Source organism: Salvelinus fontinalis, chromosome 23, assembly GCF_029448725.1.
Source record: "Salvelinus fontinalis isolate EN_2023a chromosome 23, ASM2944872v1, whole genome shotgun sequence".
NCBI classification, from domain to species: Eukaryota; Metazoa; Chordata; class Actinopteri; order Salmoniformes; family Salmonidae; genus Salvelinus; species Salvelinus fontinalis.
Genome location: NC_074687.1, coordinates 45836848 through 45857269, shown reverse-complemented (window position 1 = coordinate 45857269; position 20422 = coordinate 45836848). Strand labels below are relative to the sequence as shown.

Sequence of the window (20422 nt, the reverse complement as noted above, 5' to 3'; positions counted from 1 at the left end):
ATGCTAAGGTTCGCGCAGATAACGAAGAATTTTAAGATGTTCAGATGAGACTGATAGAAGGTAAAGAATAATTAATGATGGACTGCTATTGATATAAAAGATCTTCAGATCTTTAAGAGTGGATTCAGGAGATAGCCACTCTATATAAACGAATGCTTCCGTGGTGCCCCAGGTTATTAATAGTTTAATTCAATCATGTAATCAATTAAACGTAATCGATTTGAAAATAGCATGTCATCTCATTAAACCATAGTAGAAACACGACAGATGGTACAGACAGAAGTTGGCAGATCAGCTGTACCGACTTCAGACGAGTATCGGAGAACACCATCATGTTCGTGAGAGTCTCGTTTTTCCATAGAGGGGTTATAATAGTTTGTAGGCCAAATCGTTCGAATGCTACAGACGATTTTGTGAGAAGACCGATTTTCGGGATGTCTCATGTTCTGAAAAAGACTGCTCTAGCTCTATACCTTTCACTGCAGATGTGGAAGTGCGACATTGGCAGATGTGGTGGATTGAGACGCATCCATTGCAAAAAACGGATATCTCTAGCTTACACTGACAGATGTTTATGGGGATTTTTGTATTATGCTAATTTGATTCCTGCGGCACATCGACTCTAGGGGTTTAAGATATTTTTTATATTGCGAAGTGTCTACTTTCTCAATGGTGAGTAAAGTGGTAATGACATCTTCTTTACTTCACAATTGCATGTATCCAAAACCAGAAGCTCTGGACATTTTATCTAGGAATGGACTCCCCATGCTTGAGATTGTGTTGCACAAGCTTTCCACTTGTTTTTTTTAATGGTTTGCTAGTGTGATGAACCTTGCTTGTGTTGAACGAGACTCGACAGTGGCTTGCAAAAGTATTCACCCCCTTTTTCCTATTTTGTTGCCTTACAACCTGGAATTAAAATAGATTTTTGGGGGGTTTGTATCATTTGATTTACACAACATGTGTCACGCCCTGGCCATAGAGGTTTTTATTTTCTATTTTGGTTAGGCCATGGTGTGACTAGGGTGGCCATTCTAGTTTCTTTATTTCTATGTTGGTGTGGTTCCCAATCAGCGGCAGCTGTCTATCGTTGTCTCTGATTGGGGATCATATATAAGTTGTCCTTTTTTTGGGGGGTTTTGTGGGTAGTTGTTTTCTGTCTAGTGTCTGCACCTGACAGGACTGTTTCGGTTTTCTCTCGTTGTTATTTTGTTTTGAGTAATACATTTATCATGAACACTTACCACGCTGCCTATTGGTCCATGCATTCCAACAAGAGCCATGACAACATGCCTACAACTTTTCTGTTTTAATTATTATTATTATTTTTTTAAACAAGTAATTTTTTTTCAATTCACTTCACCAATTTGGACTATTTTGTGTTTGTTCATTACATGAAATCCAAATAAAAATCTATTTAAATTACAGGTTGTAATGCAACAAAATAGGAAAACGCCAAGGGGGATAAATACTTTTGCAAAGCACTGTACATTCAAAAGCTGGCATTCAAAATCATCCAGAAGGCAGTGGGGTTCTCCGTTAAACCAGTCGCTCCCCCTGTACCTTTTGGCAGCTCATTGTTTTGCTCATGGGCTTGGTCAAGCAGCACACATGAGAACATGTTTTGTGTTTTTGGCAGGACCCAGAAGTCTGAGAATTCTTACCTGATGTCAGCTTGGTAAGGCTTTCATTTCTCAGATGTCACATTCTGACCTTAGTTCCTTTGTTTTGTCTTTTGTTTTAGTATGGTCAGGGCGTGAGTTGGGTGGGTTGTCTATGTTAGTTTTTCTATGATTTTCTATTTCTGTGTTTGGCCTGATATGGTTCTAAATCAGAGGCAGCTGTCAATCGTTGTCCCTGATTGGGAACCATATTTAGGTAGCCTGTTTTCTGTTGGGTTTTGTGGGTGGTTATTTTCAGTCTTTGTGTGTCTGCACCAGACAAAACTGTTTTTGGTTGTTTCTTTGTTATTTTGTTATTCAGTGTTCTGTTTTGATGATTATTAAACATCATGAACACTTACCACGCTGCACCTTGGTCCTCACCTTCTTCCACCGACGACAGCCGTTACAGATGTGGATAGGATTCCACCTTGCATAGTTTGCTCTGTCCAGTGCAAAGAACCAGGGTGCCAAAGCCTGTTTAAAAATAAAGACCAAAATCTCTCGTTCTGTGTGAACTGAAAAAAAATATCACAAGTCTCTCAAACTCAAGAACAATGCTCCAGAACTGGAAGGTTGGATACCTCTGACTCATGTATGCTTTCCATGTAACAACATAAGTGCACGTGGACTCCAACAGCCGAGCATCTTTACGGAGTTTGAAAGCAAAGTAACTTGATGACTGTGCCTTGTTTTAGTCAAGTGTGCTGACTTCAAGAATGAGTTTACAAGGCAGCGGTCCAACCTGAGCCATCCAAAAATTATCCTTTTGTGTGCCATAGGGCCATTTCTAAGTGCAGTCCACCAAAACATAACCACAAACATTTGCTCTCCATAGGCCTTAGGAAAGCTCCAATGAACAAACTTTGCAAGAGCAGACGGTGGTTGGTAAAAAGCCATCATAGGTATTTGGCCAGGGTTGAACTGTACTGTGATCTGACCATGGTGAAACTGGCTGCTTTCTCATAGAAAATAGGTAGAAGTGAATTTAGTGCTGCCTTGTCAGTGGGATCTGGCTAGAGTGAAGCATGGTATGCTGCCCAAGAGATGAAGTCTCCTGTATCCAATGGGTCCCTTACCATTTTCCCTCAGGACGTCCTTTTGTTAGCTGGGTAGCTAGCTAGAATTCATATTATATGTTGACAGTTGACACCCATGGTCTCAATAAATTAGTTAGATAATGTAACTCCCTAGGCCTGTTGGCCATTTTTAAGCTTGATAACATATTTTTAAGGTGATTCATGTTGTATTTCAACAACATTCAAGTAGTTTACAGGTAGATTTCTGGTGTTTTCAGGCCATTTGTAACGGTTGCTTATGAAATATAATGGTATATTGTTGAAGACTGGTCCACTACTCACAAATAACAAGATACATGGCAACAAAAATTCAACAGTTGTAACGCTCGTCTTCCTCCTCGTCTGAAGAGGAGCAAGGATCGGACCAAAACGCAGCGTGGGTTGAATACATAATAATTTTAATAATAATAACGAAGACGAAAAAACACTTGAACAAACTACAAAATAATAAACGACGTTAACAGACCTGAACTTGAGAACACATAAAAACACGAACAGGAACAAATGAAACGAAACAGTACCGTGTGGTGAACAAACACAGACACAGCAACAATCACCCACAAACAAACAGTGAGAACAGCCTACCTTAATATGGTTCTCAATCAGAGGAAACGTAAAACACCTGCCCCTGATTGAGAACCATATCAGGCTAATTGAAAATGAACCCAACATAGAAACACATAACATAGAATGCCCACCCAGCTCACGTCCTGACCAACTAAACAAAGACAAAACAAAGGAAATAAGGTCAGGAACGTGACAACAGTAATATCATCTTTCCAAAAGCGGATTCCGTATTGGAGGCCATATTTTATTATGTAAAAAAACTACTTGTAATATCAATTAATACATCTCAAAGAGCATCTTTACCAAATGTCATGCTTGTATCGGCCGCATAACGGTTTCTTCAAAAACAATTGTGTTTTGTTTCTTTCTCCCCAATTTCGTGGCATCCATTTGGTAGTTTGAGTCTTGTCTCATCGCTGCAACTCCCGTACGGACTCAGGAGAGGCGAAGGTCGAGAGCCGTGCGTCCTCAAACACAACCCAACCAAGCCACACTGCTTCTTGACACAATGCCCACTTAGCCCGGAAGCTAGCCTCACCAATGTGTCAGAGGAAACACCGTACACCTGGCGACCGTGTCAGCGGGCACTGCGCCCAGCCCGCCACAGGAGTCGCTAGTGCGTGATGGGACAAGGACATCCATGCCGGCCAAACCCTTCCCTAACCCGGAACGACGCTGGGCCAATTGTGCGCCGCCCCATAGCCGGCTGCGACAGAGCCTGGACTCGAACCCAGAATCTCTAGTGGCCTTAGACCACTGCGTCACTCGGGAGGCCCGTTTCATCACTTTTTTAATGCCAAGGCCCTGGACTATTTAAAAAATAAAAACAAATTCAAGAAGCATTTAACATCTTGTAGTCAAATCATTGTGTAAAATCAGGTAAGCTGGTAATACTCTTTTTGGCCATTTTCTGAGCATAACATGTCTAGTGTCCATCCTGTATTTTGTTTAAGTTCGCATTCAATTGCCCCTTGCTATTTCACACAACAAGCTTCCATTCCCCCTGTCACAAGGTGAGGTATGGCTGATTTATGATGAAATCATCAACCCTGTTACGGTCAACCCAGTTACGGTCAACCCTGTTACTTTAATTGCCACCTTTTTATAGTAATTTGTTTACCATAAAAACATGTTTGTTATGAAGTTGAACATGTTCTATTTATGACAGCTTTATTTCAATTTTTTACCAAATTACACTACCCATAAGGCACTCTAGTCGTGGAAAGACCCACCTATTTTTTCAAGCTGACAGGGCTTGGGCAGAAATAGGCCTATGGTTTGTAACAAGCTATTACAATATGACTGAAAACACATCAACTAAAGTATTGTTGTTGGTTATCTGAAGAAGAAAAACATTTTTGTTAGATTTTCTTTACATCAGACATCCATGATAACAATATAAAACACATAATTTAAATGTTACATTTTCTTGTACACTAATTTATAGGATAATAAATGTCTATCTGAATAAATCAGATATTTGAGATATATAAATAATGGCATAAGGGGACGACGAACGGATAAGAGACAATTAGTTAGGACGGACGTAGTCAATATAACTATTTGTTTAGCATTTTTTTAAATGTACAGTGACAGAATTCAGAACATGGGCCGTTCTTACAGTATTCTCCCTGTACACCAAGTCAGAACCGTAGGATAAATAAATGGGGCATATAAGCAGGCAATGAAAGCTCTTACAATTTTCAATGATTACATTTATCTAAAACAGGCTATAGGCCACATGTTCACCACCAAGTCAGAACAGTAGTCTAAGTTATGAGGGGTAAAGGGACCAAATTATTAGGGTGAGGCACATGGGCTACTTACAGCTTACTACACAACATACACTTATGTATACTGTATCTAAGAAAGTAATACTATCTCCCTGTCATATTACGTAATTTATGTAGCAGCATAGAAGATGATTTTTGGACTCACCTTGTTGTGCTGTGCTCACTTGAACAGGAAGGTGGCACGGTGGTCCTTCTTGTGGGCAAATTTTGGCATCAAACTTTGTCATCAAAGTCTGGCATTCTCTGGATTTATGATGCTTTCAAGACAACTTGGAACTCTGAAAAAAACAGGATTGAATCATCACGTCAATGATCTTCAGGTCTAGAAAGAGGCCCGAGTTCCCGACTTGGAATTCTGAGTTGGATGACTGTTCAAAACGTATTTTCCCAGTCGGAACTCGTTTTTTTCCAGAGTTCCCAATTGTCTTAAACTTACGGACTGAGATTTCCCAGTTCCGAGTTTGCAGTTGTTTTGAACGCGGCATAAATCATGCTGGATTGACTGCATGGCGAATGTATAAAAATGTTTTCTGGCCCATGGTGTAGCATGTGAATGTTAATCCTTTTAAAGAGACCTTTAAACCCAGACTTGGACCACACACCCACTCCACTGAATATCAGGCAAGTGATTGCTTTGCAATGCTTGCAGTTAGCCACTCATTCCTTTGCGATTTCCAACTTGTTGTGTAATGTTGATGTCCAATGGCAGATGAGCACCAATACGTTTTCTCTACAATTTCTCTTTGTATGACTGAAAAGGATTTGCCAGCAGATTGTCAACTTGATTCATGATGACTGCTTTTCTAGCTTGCTAGCTAAGATTTTGAATGTAGGATGTTGACATGAACATTACAGAACATTACCAACCGTATTTACGCTGGCTGCCCCATCACCACAGAAATCTCGGCTGAAACCCCTGGATTTTGGAGCTGCCTTACGCAAAAAAGAGACCATGTTTGTATGGGGCTTTATTAACTCAATGATCTTTACATTGTTTACAAACAGATATGTGACATGTATGAATGCCAAAATAACATGCAAAACAGGCAACACATTTTTTGGGGTCCTACCTGCCCTGGATGACAGGTCGCCACTGTAGAAGTCAGACAAACATGAGTAGGATGTGGGTTGTTCCACATCAAAAAGCACAAGAAAGAGGATTTGGACACCCACCATCTCAGATTGTTCTGAAATTGTTTCTGTTGTTATAAACAGATAAGATTAGCGTTCTTGCAATGTTATTTTGTTGAAGTATAATTTCATCTCTGAGAAATTATGCTAAATTATCGCAGGCAAATTGGCCTCTTTACATTATAGCAAATTTTTTCTAACAATGTGTCAGGATGATGAAATCCAAAGAAATGGTCAAAAGTCTCCCATGGACCTCCACACCAATCCTAACCCAACAATGAGTGTATAGTATCAGTTCTCAATGTCTTAACAAGTAGTATGGAGTTTGTGTCTCTGAGTATTGTTTCTTCATTTTATGTAATGTATTCTCAGTGAATTTGGTGTTTACCCCCCCCCCCCCCCCCTTTTCAGAGAAATTAGTTAATTGAAGCTGTTAGGTTTATGTCCTGTCCTACATTATGATATTACCTCGTTCTGACCACTAGATGGTACTGTTCTAGATGATATATTCTTTAAAGAATCCCCCCCACCTCAATGTTAGAGTGAAGGGATAATTCACCCAAATTGCAAGAAGGACATATTGGTTTCCATACCCTTTCCTACCCTAATGGACAAGGTCTTTAAACCCTTTTTTAAATGGAACCTTTATTTAACTATGCAAGTTAGTTAAAAAAAAAATATTATTTACAATGACGGCCGACACCGGCCAAACCCGGACGATGATGGAACAATTGTGCACCGCCCTATGGGACTCCCAATCACGGCCGGTTGGAATACAGCCTGGATTCGAACCAGGGTGTCTGTAGTGATGCCTCAAGCACTGAGATGCAGTGCCTTAGACCGCTGCGTCAATCCATGCATTGGTTTTCTTGTCCACGGTTTCAAATTATAACTTTTTAAGCATTTGAAACAGTGTCCAGGTAAGCAAAACCAAACCAGGGGTGTTTGTTAGACCTTGTGCATACATGGTAAGGAAACCTCTCTCCATTAAAAAAATCACATAAAAGTAGGAACACCACGATCTTGTGGTCAACACTTGGTCATATCAGGATGTAGGAGGGAACATAAACCATAACTTCAATTACTAATTTCCCTGAACAGGGTGAAAAAACAACCACATTCACAGAGAATACATTACATAGGATGAAGAAACAATACTCCAACTTGCAGCTCTATTTTACTTGTCAGACACAGAACTGATACTGTATACTCGTTGTTAGGGTGGGATTGGAGTGGGGTGCATTGGGTCTGAGGGGGTCTTTTGGTAATTTATTTGGATTCATCATGTCTTACTCATTGTTAGAAAAAAAAGTTTGGTCCAAATTGGTTACGTACTATATTTATTGAATATTATGTGAATAGTATACATAAAAAATACAAATTTGGGTGTAATCAATGAACTTAATTTATCAGAGATCTAGAGTGCCTTGTGAAAGTATTCACCCCCTTGGTATTTTTCCTATTTTGTTCCCTTACAACATGGAATTGAATAGATTTTTTGGGAGGTTTGTATCATTTGATTCACACAACATGCTTTAAACACTTTGAAGATGCAAAATATTTTTTTTATTGTGAAACAAACAAGAAATAAGATCAAAAAACTGAACTTGAATGTGCATAACTATTCACCCCAAACTCAATACTTTGTAGAGCCAACTTTTGCAGAAATTACAGCTGCAAGTCTCTATAAGCTTGGCACATCTAGCCGATGGGATTTTTGCCCATTTTTCAAGGCAAAACTGTTCCAGCTCCTTCAAGTTGGATGGGTTCCGCTGGTGTAGAGCAATATTTAAGTCATACCACAGATTCTCAATTGGATTGAGGTCTGGGCTTTGACTATGCCATTCCAAGACATTTAAATGTTTCCCCGTAAACCAGTCGTGTTGCTTTAGCAGTATGCTTATGGCCATTGTCCTGCTGGAAGGTGAACCTCCATCCCAGTCTCAAATCTCTGAAAGACAAACAGATTTCCCTCAATAATTTCCCTGTATTTAGTGCCATCCATCATTCATTCAATTCTGACCAGTTTCCCAGTCCCTGCCGATGACACATCCACACAGCATGATGCTGCCACCCCATGCTTCACTGTGGGGATAAGGTTCTCAGGGTGATGAGAGGTGATGGGTTTGTGCCAGACATAGTGTTTTCCTTGATGGCCAAAAAGCTCAATTTTAGTCTCATCTGACGAGAGTCTCTTCTTCCATATGTTTGGGGAGTCTCCCACATGCCTTTTGGCGAACACCAAACGTGTTTTTTTCTTTAAGCAATGTTTTTTTCTGGTCGCTCTTTCGTAAAGCCCAGCTCTGTGGAGTGTACGGCTTAAAGTGGTCCTATGGACAGATACTCCAGTCTCCGCTGTGGAGCTTTGCAGCTCCTTCAGGGTTATCTTTGTTCTCTTTGTTGCCTCTCTGATTAATGCCTTCCTTGCCTGGTCCGTGAGTTTTGGTGGGCGGCTCTCTTTTGGCAGGTTTGTCGTGGTGCCATATTCTTTCCATTTTTTAATAAAGGATTTAATGGTGCTCCGTGGGATGTTCAAAGTTTCCGATTTTTTTTTTGAACCCAACCCTGATCTGTACTTCTCCACAACTTTGTCCCTGACCTGTTTGGAGAGCTCCTTGGTCTTCATGGTGCTGCTTGCTTGGTGGTGCCGCTTGCTTAGTGGTGTTGCAGACTCTGGGGTCTTTCAGAACAGGTGCATATATACTGAGATCATGTGACAGATCATGTGACACTTAGATTGCACACAGGTGGACTTTATTTGATTAATTATGTGACTTCTGGGGGTAATTGGTTGTACCAGATCTTATTTTGGCGCTTCATAGCAAAGGGGATGAAAACATATGCACACACCACTTTTCCATTTTATATTTTTTAGAATTTTTTTCATTTCACTTCACCAATTTGGACTATTTTGTGTATGTGCATTACATGAAATCCAAATAAAAATACATTTCAATTTCACTGTAATTACATTTCTATAAAATAATGTTGCAGGAATGCTAATCTTATATTTTTCAAAAAATATAAATTATTTTAGAACAATCCGAGATTGTGGGTGTCATGGCTTGCTGAAATGGCATGGAACAACCCATATGCCAAAATAGGTATTTTCAGAGAAAATAAGAAAGTTATTTGAATGAAAACATAATTTTTTAAACATGGTTTCGTTTTGTTCGAGTGTAGATGTATGTGATTGTGTATGACACATCATGTAATAGGGACATAAAACGTAGGCCTTATAATTGGAATGCGAACTACAATGCCAGTTTGACCACAAATTAGGCTACTTCTTCTTTCACCTTGAAATTGACATTTACAGGCAAATCTAAGATTGGTGTAAACAATGCTGCGCAAAAAAATATAATTATATTACAAACGCACCATGCAGTGAAAAATTTACGGAACTCTTTAGGACCCAGAAGGATTCCCCTTTGTCAGATTATGTGGGACACTGGTCTCTCCCACAATTTCTCTCTGTAACTAGCAGAGAGCCGCGCATCAGCTGTTCACGGTTTGGCAGTCGTGGTGGACCGGGGAAACTGGGAAAAAGTTTTGAATTTATTTGGCCAGAAATCGTGTAGCCTTTCAACTTGGTCACCACCAAAACAAAGATGAAAATGAGGTATTTTGCATTGATTTACGTTCTTGGGGGATGTATAGAAATCCAATAAAAATCTTAATTTAATGCACAATGCGCTACCTCGTTGCAGGTGTTCCTCATGGTTGGAGACACTAGTTTGCTCTGTCCTGGTTCTTCTGACCCCCGCAGCATCGCAATGGCCAGGTAAGCGCAACATTTCGAAAAACATGGATACTTAACTGTTTAACGTTACAACAAGTTGTAGACATCAAGGCATGTATCTTTAGCTCTCGAACCGTTATAATGTAAAAACGTATGTACACCTTGGACACTACTTATACAACGTTGAAATACAATACACTTAGGCCTAAATTTAAAGGTTTTACATTGTGAAGTTGTAACGTTGCTTACAATGATGACACAGGCTAATGCAAAGTGGGAGATGTCTGTCATTACAGTATGTATGGTAAATTAATTACGTTTTGTACAGGTAATTGGGAAATGTTGTTCCCTAAAGAAACTGCTATAATATTACCCCGTTTCAGCTATTGGAAACATTGCCCGTGTCTGAGATGCGCATATCATGTTTCTGAGTGTGGACTGTGGGTGACTTTCTTTGTCAAGATTTATTGTATGCGCTATCTTACATCAGTGGAGAAAATAGTTGTAGGTGTAGGCCTACTTATTCCTCAACAACCTTAGGGTCTATGTTTGATTTCGTTTGACCATCCCTGCACTTTTTTTCAGGAAAATGTGTTCAGTTTGTGTAAATTGACTTTCAATGATTTCTATATTTAACTTCATACGCTCTTAGGCAAACATATTGGTCAAAGTAATGATACAATTTGTTTCTATTGCTATTTTGTGAATTGTTATGATATTTTTTAGTAGATTCTGTGTTAGTTGCGCAGTGAAAGTGATTCATAACATTGTCCCATGTTGTCTGAATAATCAGGCTGTGATACACAATTAATTGGTATATACATCCTGACACTTTGAAGTGCAAAATCATGTAAATGTTCCTTACAAACCGAAATGTTGAATAAAATTACAATTGAACTTTACCGGTTTTATGTGCAGTTTTGGACAAAATATCCACAGGAAAGTATTGTTTAGCTGACTTTATAGAGATCCGGTAGGTTTGCCACTGCCAGCTGAATGCAAGCAACTTTCTGTCTGTGGTTCGGTTATGCTCGGCTATTGTTTACATATTGTGCTAGTGTTTACGCAGTGTGTGTCAGTAAATTGAAAATACAAGCCGACAGAACCATATACCTACCGGCTCTCTAAAAAGCTGGGTAAACAATCTCCTGTGGATATTTTTGTCTTAAAGCGGCAGAAGAACCAACTGCACACACAACTGGTAGAGTAAGTTTAAATGTAATGTCTTTTTATTCAACATTCTGGCTTGTAAGGAACATTTACACAGTTTGATTCATCACACAAAGAACCAATATCACCTGCTAACACACTGTTGGGTGATTGACATCACACACCCCAATAAAAATGTAGTTGTCACTGAGACCTATTGAATGTCAATAATCTGGTCAGACTGCAAAGAAGCCAATACCATTCATCTGAACTTCCACTTTGACGTGCACAGAATGGCTTTGGTCTGTTGACAGGGGCTTTCTCAAGTCCAAAGTCTGCCCTCGGAACTCAAATTCCTTAGCTTTTTGTCCAGTGTTGCTTCTTATCTATCCCGGAGATTGGGATGGGGACTCTTGGGTGTGCTGAAGACCTGCAGGGCACACTAGTCTTGAGAGAGAAGAATTTCAGAATGAGACACACCTATTCTGATACTCAATTATTCATCTCTGAACCTCACTGCAGCCCTATATTTAATTTAGTCAAAGTTCTGTCCAGTGGATTGTGCAGCTGTCAGATGGAGAGCAGGGAGGAAATTGAGAAGTCCCCATGAATATTTGATTGATGGCCATCGCTGTGGTTGCCTTCACATTAACTTAACAGCACAGTCATGCCAAAGACTCTAAAAATGGACCTGATGCCTCTGCTTGGCAGCAAATACTTCAGAAACACTCACATTCCAGTTGAACATACCATGTTAGCGATAATGTCTTGGAACTTACGGTGTCTTCATGGAGGACAGTTTGATGAATCCTGTACGTCTTTGGCTCTGGTCGGAAATGAGAGCTTTAAATGGGCATGTCTCCTAGGTTGGGACAGGAATGAGGAATCCTCTTTGTCATGTGATGCTTTCTCTGCTCCCGGGGCGGCTGTACCTGCAGGCTGTGTTGAAGCAGAGGGGGACAACAGCTGTAAGGGGATACCCTGCCAGCACATTTAATGGCTGAATTAGATGATGCATTAAAAAAATCACTGCAAATAGGACTTCCACCTGTCATATGCAGGGGTCAGAGCCATTGAGATAAACAAAATCCTCATCAGTAGACGCATCGGTAATAATTAAACCTTTTAAAAGCCACAGTCTGTAATTTGATAGCGTCAAGCAACTATTATGACACTCCAAGAGTCAGTTAATGCTCATCGTGAAATCATCTTGAAACATTTGACATGTTTTTGAAACGGTGAAACTGCTCCGTGGACTTTCGAAGACATGTTGGGATGGTCAGTCTCAGGTTATCTGATAGCTGATACCACCTTGTTGACGTTATACAATAAGTCAAGTCTGTTCCTCAACTGCAGCTATAAATACTGATATAATAAGGGTTGACTTGAGAGAAAGGGTGTTTCTGGGGTTAGAATTAGGCTCCTAACATCTGTCGACATGTCCAAGATAGTTGTGGCCTTTGCCACTTCATTTGCCACAAAACATATTCTCCACACCCCTGGGTTGTGTTCATTAGGCAGAATGTTCTTAAACGAAAGCTAGGGCTGGCAGGTAATGTTTTTGTCAACTTCATATTAATGTCAACAAAGTAAAAGAAACCCTGGTTTACATCTAACAGCCTATTTATAAAAGAGACGAGAGGAAGCAAAACTAGCCATTTTTAGAATTTTGTGTTGTGGCATGAACAGCTGACTGTTGACTGGATGACCAGGCATTCAAAAAGATGAGTGTGGTTAACTCTTTACAAAGTTGTTTCAGCAAGGTGTTGTAGCAAACAAGTCTTCGGTCTCAAAAACCCAACAGTAGGCAACAGGGTCTGGTTTCAATGACTGACTCTTTTGTCAACTCTGGTTAGTGAAAAAAAAATAGTTCCGGGGTGGGTTCTCTTCAGATAGACAGCTCTCCCAACAAATCACGGGGCAGATTTTTTTTGGGGGTTTGTATTATGTACTGTATTTATTGAATATTATGTGAATACTATAAATAAAAATTACCAATTTGGGTGTAATCAATTAGCTTAATTTATCAGATATCTACATTGCCTTGCGAAAGTATTCACCCCTTTGGCATTTTTCCTATTTTGTTGCCTTACAACCTGGAATTGAATGTTTTTTTGGGGGGGGTTTGTATAATTTGATTTACACAACATGCTTACCACTTTGAAGATGCAACATATTTTTTTATTGTTGAACAAACAAGAAATAAGACTAAAAAAGTGAGTGTGCATAACTATTCACCCCCCAAGTCAATTCTTTGTAGAGCCACCTTTTGCAGAAATTACAGCTGCAAGTCTCTATAAGCTTGGCACATCCAGCCACTGGGATTTTTGCCCATTTTTCAAGGCAAAACTGTTCCAGCTCCTTCAAGTTGGATGGGTTCAGCTGATGTAGAGCAATATTTAAGTCATACCACAGATTCTCAATTGGATTGAGGTCTGGGCTTTGACTATGCCATTCCAAGACATTTAAATGTTTCCCCTTAAACCAGTCGTGTTGCTTTAGCAGTATGCTTATGGTCATTGTCCTGCTGGAAGGTGAACCTCCATCCCAGTCTCAAATCTCTGAAAGACAGGTTTCCCTCAATAATTTCCCTGTATTTAGTGCCATCCATCATTCATTCAATTCTGACCAGTTTCCCAGTCCCTGCCTATGAAAAACATCCCCACAGCATGATGCTGCCACCACCATGCTGTTCTCGGGGTGATGAGAGGTGTTGGGTTTAAGCCAGACATAGCGTTTTCCTTGATGGCCAAAAAGCTCCATTTTAGTCTCATCTGACAAGAGTACCTTCTTCCATATGTTTGAAGTCTCCCATATGCCTTTTGGCAAACACCAAATGTGTTTGCTTATTTTTTTCTTGAAGCATTGGCTTTTTTCTTGCGACTCTTCCGTAATGCCCAGCTCTGTGGAGTGTACGGCTTAAAGTGGTCCTATGGACAGATACTCCAGTCTCCGCTGTGGAGCTTTGCAGCTCCTTCAGGGTTATCGTTGGTCTCTTTGTTGCCTCTCTGATTAATGCCCTCCTTGCCTGGTCCATGAGTTTTGGTGGTCGGCTCTCTTTTGACACGTTTGTTGTGGTGCGATATTCTTTAAATAAATAAAAAATAATGGATTTAATGGTGCTCCATGCGATGTTCAAAGTTTTAAAAATGTTTCTTTTTTTATAACCCAACCCTGATCTGTACTTCTCCACAACTTTGTCCCTGACCTGTTTGGAGAGCTCCTTGGTCTTCGTGGTGCTGCTTGCTTAGTGGTGTTGCAGACTCTGGGGTCTTTCAGAGCATGTGTGTGTGTATATACTGAGATCATGTGACACTTAGATTGCACACAGGTGGACTTTATTTGATTAATTATGTGACTTCTGAAGGTAATTGGTTGCACCAGATCTTATTTAGGGGCTTTATAGCAAAGGGGGCGAATACATATGCACGCACCACTTTTCTGTTAACTTTTTTTCTGTTTTTTGAAACAAGTAATTAAAAAAAATATTTTATTAATATTTTGTGTATGTCCATTACATGAAATCCAAATAAAATCCATTTAAATTACAGGTTGTAATGCAACCATATAGGAAAAACGCCAAGGGGGATCAATACTTTTGCAAGGCACTGTACATAACCAAAAGTATGTGGACACCTCCTCGTCAAACATCTCATACCAAAATCCTGGGCATTACTATGGAGTTGGTGCCCCCTTTGTTGCTATAACAGCTTGTACTCTTCTGAGAAGGCTTTCCTCTAGATGTTGGAACTAGGGTTGCACTTCTTGGGGAATATTCAGAGGTGGAAACTTTCCGCTGCAATTAACAGGAATATATGGGAATTAACGGTAATATATGGGTATTAACGGAAATATATGCAAATGAATATTAATACCATTTAAATTGAATGTTTTTTGCATTGGATATATTTGCCATATCATATGGAGACAAACAAACATTTTACCTTATCATAAGTAGACATAATTGCAAATTATGAAATCCTTCCAATAGAAATAAAAACTACTATTTAGTTACTAATTGAACATTAATTGAGTTGACTTTACACGTGGAATGATTTCACTGATCAGAAAAAGGGAATATTGAATCATCCCTAATGATCCATCACATCTCACAAAAACGTTTGAAATACAAAATATAATCTATAAAATGATAGTCTAGAAACTAAAGCTTTGGTTGTCTTCCTCTCAGGCTTCCATGTCTACTCCCTGGACCTCCTCAATGTCCACCTCTTGAACGTCAGACTCTGTGGCCTCATCTTCACTGTCACTTTCCAACCTTGTTGAGGATGGCTCGTTGTCAGGCTCAAAAAGCCTCAAATTTGCCTGGTTGGCCACCAATTTTTCAACACTTGGCCAGCCTGTTGCGTGCTTTGGTATGTGTCTTCCCAAACAAGGACCAGTTGCGCTCTGAGGCGGCTGATGTTGGTGGGATTTGGAGGATGATGGCGGCAACAGGGGAAAGAGCCTCAGATCCACAAAGTCCCTTCCACCAGGTGGCTGATGAGATGTTGGCACGACTGCCATATTGCATCTCCATCCCAAAGCCCTTGATTGGAAGTGTACTTCGCCAGACTGCTAAGAACTTTGCCCTCATCCAGGCCAAGGTGGCGAGACACGGTAGTGATGACACCATAGGCCTTGTTGATCTCTGCACCAGACGGGATGCTCTTGCCAGCGTACTTGGGGTACAACATGTACGCTGCGGCGTGTATGAGCTTCAGGCAGAAGTCTTCACGCTTTTTGATGTATTTCACAACTGCAGTTTCCTCTGCTTGGAACAAGGGCGAAGTGGGCAGGGGAGTGTGGATTTCTTCACTTACATCTGCAAGCAGAGTCTGAACATCAGACAGGATGGCATTGTCTCCCTCAATCCGTGAAATGGCACCTGCTATAGTTGTCAGGAGTTTCAGGCTGTTTACCACTCTCTCCTAAAATACATCATCCAAGAGGATCCTCTTGATGGGACTGTCCATATCGGCAGGCTGTGATATGGCCATTTCCTGGAGAGTTATTAGGGAGGTTATGTGTTGCTTGATGGGGTAAATTACTGTTCATTACTAACTCAGAAATATAGCTCAAACGTTCTTATTTTTAGCATATCAACTAGCATATCAAGATCCGGATATGGACCTCAGCCAAGAGAAGCTTCTCTGCAATTGTCTTGGGAAACACATATGCGATGTGTACAGTTAGTATTAGTCAATATCTCAGGATATTGAATGAGGCCATAGGGAAATGTCCATGTGTCATATTCAGAGTAATCCCAATATCATATACTATGTCTAAAAGACACATCTGGATTCAGAATTGGAATCCAGATGTGACACATCTGGATCTCACCCCGATATCGCCAACGATTTATATATACACTAGATGACTGCCAGGCCGCGCTGTTGTGAAGCCACCGCGCCTCCATCTTGGCACTACACCACCATTGTAAAAAATATTTGGGAAGCTAAACAAATGCATTTATTAATGTCTACATTTGTTTTTGCCACGTTTATTCTATTACAGACACCTTAATGCATACTTCTAATTTAGTGTGTTAAACATTTTCCTTGAATTATACTTTTTTAGAAAATTACACTGAACGCAGCATGTACAATGGCAAGACAAAGTATATGAACCCTTTTGAATGACCTGTATTTCTGCATAAATTGGTCATAAAATGTGATCTTATCTTCATCTAAGTCACTACAATAGACAGTCTGCTAAACCTAACACTCAAACAATTCTACGTTTTCATGTCTTTATTGAACACACTGTGTAAACATTCACCGTGCAGGGTGCAAAAAGTATGCGAACCCTTTAATAACTGGTTGCCCATCCCTTTGGCAGCCATAACCTCAACCAAACGTTGTCTTTAGTTGCGGATCAGACCTGCACAACGGTCAGGTTGAATTTTGGACCATTCCTCTTTCTTGGGATGTCTGGTGTGAACTGCTCTCTTGAGGTCATGCCACAGCATCTCAATCGGGTTGAGGTCAGGACTCTGACTGGGCCAATCCAGAAGGCGTATTTTCTTCTGTTGAAACCATTCTGTTGTTGATTTACTTATGTGTTTTGGGTCGTTCTCCGGTTGCATCACACAACTTCTGTTGCGCTTCAATTTGAAGACAGCCTTACATTCTCCTGCAAAATGTCTTGATAAACTTGGGAATTCATTTTTACGTCAATGATAGCAAATTGTCCAGGCCCTGAGGCAGCAAAGCAGCCCCAAATCTTGATGCTCCCTCCACCATACTTTACAGTTGGGATGAGGTTTTGATGTTTGTGTGCTGTGCCATTTTTTTCAACACACATAGTGTTGTATGTTCCTTCCAAACAACTCCACTTTAGTTTAATCTGTCCACAGAATATTTTGCCAGTAGTGCTGTGGAACATCCAGGTGCACTTTTGCAAACGTCAGACGTTCAGCTATGTTTATTTTGGACAGCAGTGACTTCTTCCATGGTGTCCTCCGATGAACACCATTCTTGTTTACTGTTTTACGTATCGTAGACTCGTCAACAGAGATGTTAGCATATTCCAGAGAAGTCTTTCGCTGACACTCTAGGATTCTTCTTAACCTCATTGAGCATTCTCTTGCAGTTGTCTTTGCAGGACGTCCAATCCTAGGGAGAGTAGCAACAGTGCTGAACTCCATTTATAGACAATTTGTTTTACTGTGGACTGATGAACATCAAGGCTTTTAGAGATACTTTTTGTAACCGATTCCAGCTTTATGCAAGTCAACAATTCTAAATCTTAGTTCTTCAGACATCTCTTTTGTTTGAGGCATGGTTCACATCAGACAATGCTTGAATAGCCAACTCAAATTTTGTGTGATTTTTATAGAGCAGCTCTAACCAACATCTCCAGTCTCGTCTCATTGATTGGACTCCAGGTTAGCTGACTCCTGACTCCAATTAGCTTTAGGGGAAGTCATTAGCCTAGGGGTTCAGATACTTTTTCCAACCTACACTTTGAATCTTTAAATGATGTATTCAATATAGACAAGAAAAATATACTCAGCAAAAAAGGACCCTGTCTTTCAAAGATAATTCGTAAAAATCCAAATAACTTCACTGATCTTCATTGTAAAGGGTTTAAACACTGTTTCCCATGCTTGTTCAATGAGCCATAAACAATTAATGAACATGCACCTGTGGAACGGTCGTTAAGACACTAATAGCTTACGACTGTAGAGAATTTAAGGTCACTGTTATGAAAACGTAGGACGCACAATCCCTCCATCAGTGCTCAGACTGTCCGCAATAGGCTGAGAGAGGCTGGACTGAGGGCTTGTAGGCCTGTTGTAAGGCAGGACATCACCGGCAACAACGTTGTCTATGGGCACAAACCCACCGTCACTGGCAAATCTGCAGTCCATGAGGAGGAGATGCACTGCAGTACTTAATGCAGCTGGTGGCCACACCAGATACTGACTGTTACTTTTGATTTTGACCCCCCGTTTGTTCAGTGACACATTATTCTATTTCTGTTAGTCACATTTCTGTGTAACTTGTTCAGTTTGTCTCAGTTGTTGAATCTTATGTTCATACAAATATTTACACATGTTAAGTTTGCTGAAAATAAACACAGTTGACAGTGAGGGGAGGTTTTCTTTTTTTGCTTAGTTTACATTAATTTGTGTGTTATTAGTTTAAGCACACTGTGTTTGCTTATTGTTGTGACTTCGATTAAGATCAGATCAAATTTTATGACCAATTTATGCAGAAGTTCTAGTAATTCCAAAAGGTTCACATACTTTTTCTTGCCACTGTAAACACAACATGACAAGTGTCGGTCCCATATTTCATGAGCTGAAATAAAATAACCCAGAAATGTTCCACAAAAAGCTTATTTCTCTCAAATTTTGTGCACAAATTTGTTTACAACCGTTGATCATATTTAAATGAACCCTCCGAACTCAAAGTGGATGTATAATAACTCGACACATGTAGAGTGTTAAAGCAGAAACTGTTCCCACCCCCCAAATGAATTGCATCAAAGCATGGTGAGTAGGGCTCGGAGTTCTTTGTTCAAATGTGCGTTCTCTAGCTATAGTCCTCTGTCAAAAGTGCTGCCCCTACAGTTGTTGTAAAGCTAGGGAGAGTAGGTCTTTGCAAATGTATCTTTTAGTTTTTTGTTTGGCTGAATGTGTTGTCTAGTAAGTTACCTTTTTTTCTATTCAATAGGAGGATTTCAAGTTACAAGTTGTAGCTTTTTTAAACCGAATGAGCGATCAATTGGTGGTGAGACAGAAAACAACTTCAGTTCAGTTTCCCCAGATACCTTTTTTCTCAGGCGGGGCATTTAACCCCGCGATGGGACATCCAGGGCTGCCAAAACTACAATAACAATCGGAACCATATTTATTTTGGCTTGAGGGCAAAGGTGTTTGATGGGTTGTGTTCCCTGGAGACATGGTTGGGGAAACATTATCGCTCAAGGATTTTTTTCAGCTGTGGTGGCAAAAAGTGTGGTGGCCCTCTTGGCTAATTTCTTGCAAATCTACTAGGGCTGGTAATTGCCAGGGACATAGCCATACAATATTATCATGATAATTACAGTGCATTCAGAAATTATTCAGACCCCTTTTTTCCACATTTTGTTACGTTACAGCCTTATTAAATACATTAATAATACATCTCATCAATCTACACACAATACCCCATAATGACAAAGCAAAAACAGGTTTTTAGAAATGTTTACAAATGTGTGTGTATATATACACACAAAGCCAAGCCATAAGGTCGAAGGAATTGTCCGTAGCGCTCAGACAGGATTATGTCGAAACACAGATCTGGGGAAGGGTAACAAAACATTTCTGCAACATTGAAGGTCACCAAGAACACAGTAGCCTCCATCATTCTTAAATAGAAGAAGTTTGGAATCACCAAGCTGGCCGCTTGAAATCGGTGGAAATGGGCCTTGGTCAAGGAGGTGACCAAGAACCCGATGGTCACTCTGACAGAGCTCTAGAGGTCCTCTGTAAAGATGGGAGAACCTTCCAGAAGGACAACTATCTCTGCAGCACTCAACCAATCAGGCCTCCACCAATTAGTGGCCAGATGGAAGCCACTCCTCAGTAAAAGGCACATGATAGCCAGCTTGGAGTTTGCCAAATGGCACCTGAAGGACTCTTAGACCATGAGAAACAAGATTCTCTGGTCTGATGAAACCAAGATTGAACTGTTTGGCCGGAATGCCAAGCGTCACGTCTGGAGGAAACCTGGCACCATCCCTACGGTGAAGCATGGTGGTGGCAGCATCATGCTGTGGGAATGTATTTCAGCGGCAGGGACTGGGAGACTA

The 20422-nt window shown here is 40.3% G+C and overlaps 1 protein-coding gene across 1 annotated transcript in view; it reads left to right on the top strand.

Annotated features, from left to right (window-relative positions):
• The first annotated feature begins 9694 nt into the window (after window positions 1–9694).
• LOC129821403 (collagen alpha-1(XVIII) chain-like) overlaps window positions 9695–20422 on the top strand; it is a 147216-nt gene continuing 136488 nt past the window's right edge. The window contains exons 1-2 of the mRNA XM_055879045.1: window positions 9695–9853; window positions 9942–10015. Of these exons, the coding sequence (XP_055735020.1) occupies window positions 9843–9853; window positions 9942–10015 (85 nt within the window). The 5' untranslated portion in view covers window positions 9695–9842. The remainder of the gene's footprint in view (window positions 9854–9941; window positions 10016–20422) is intronic.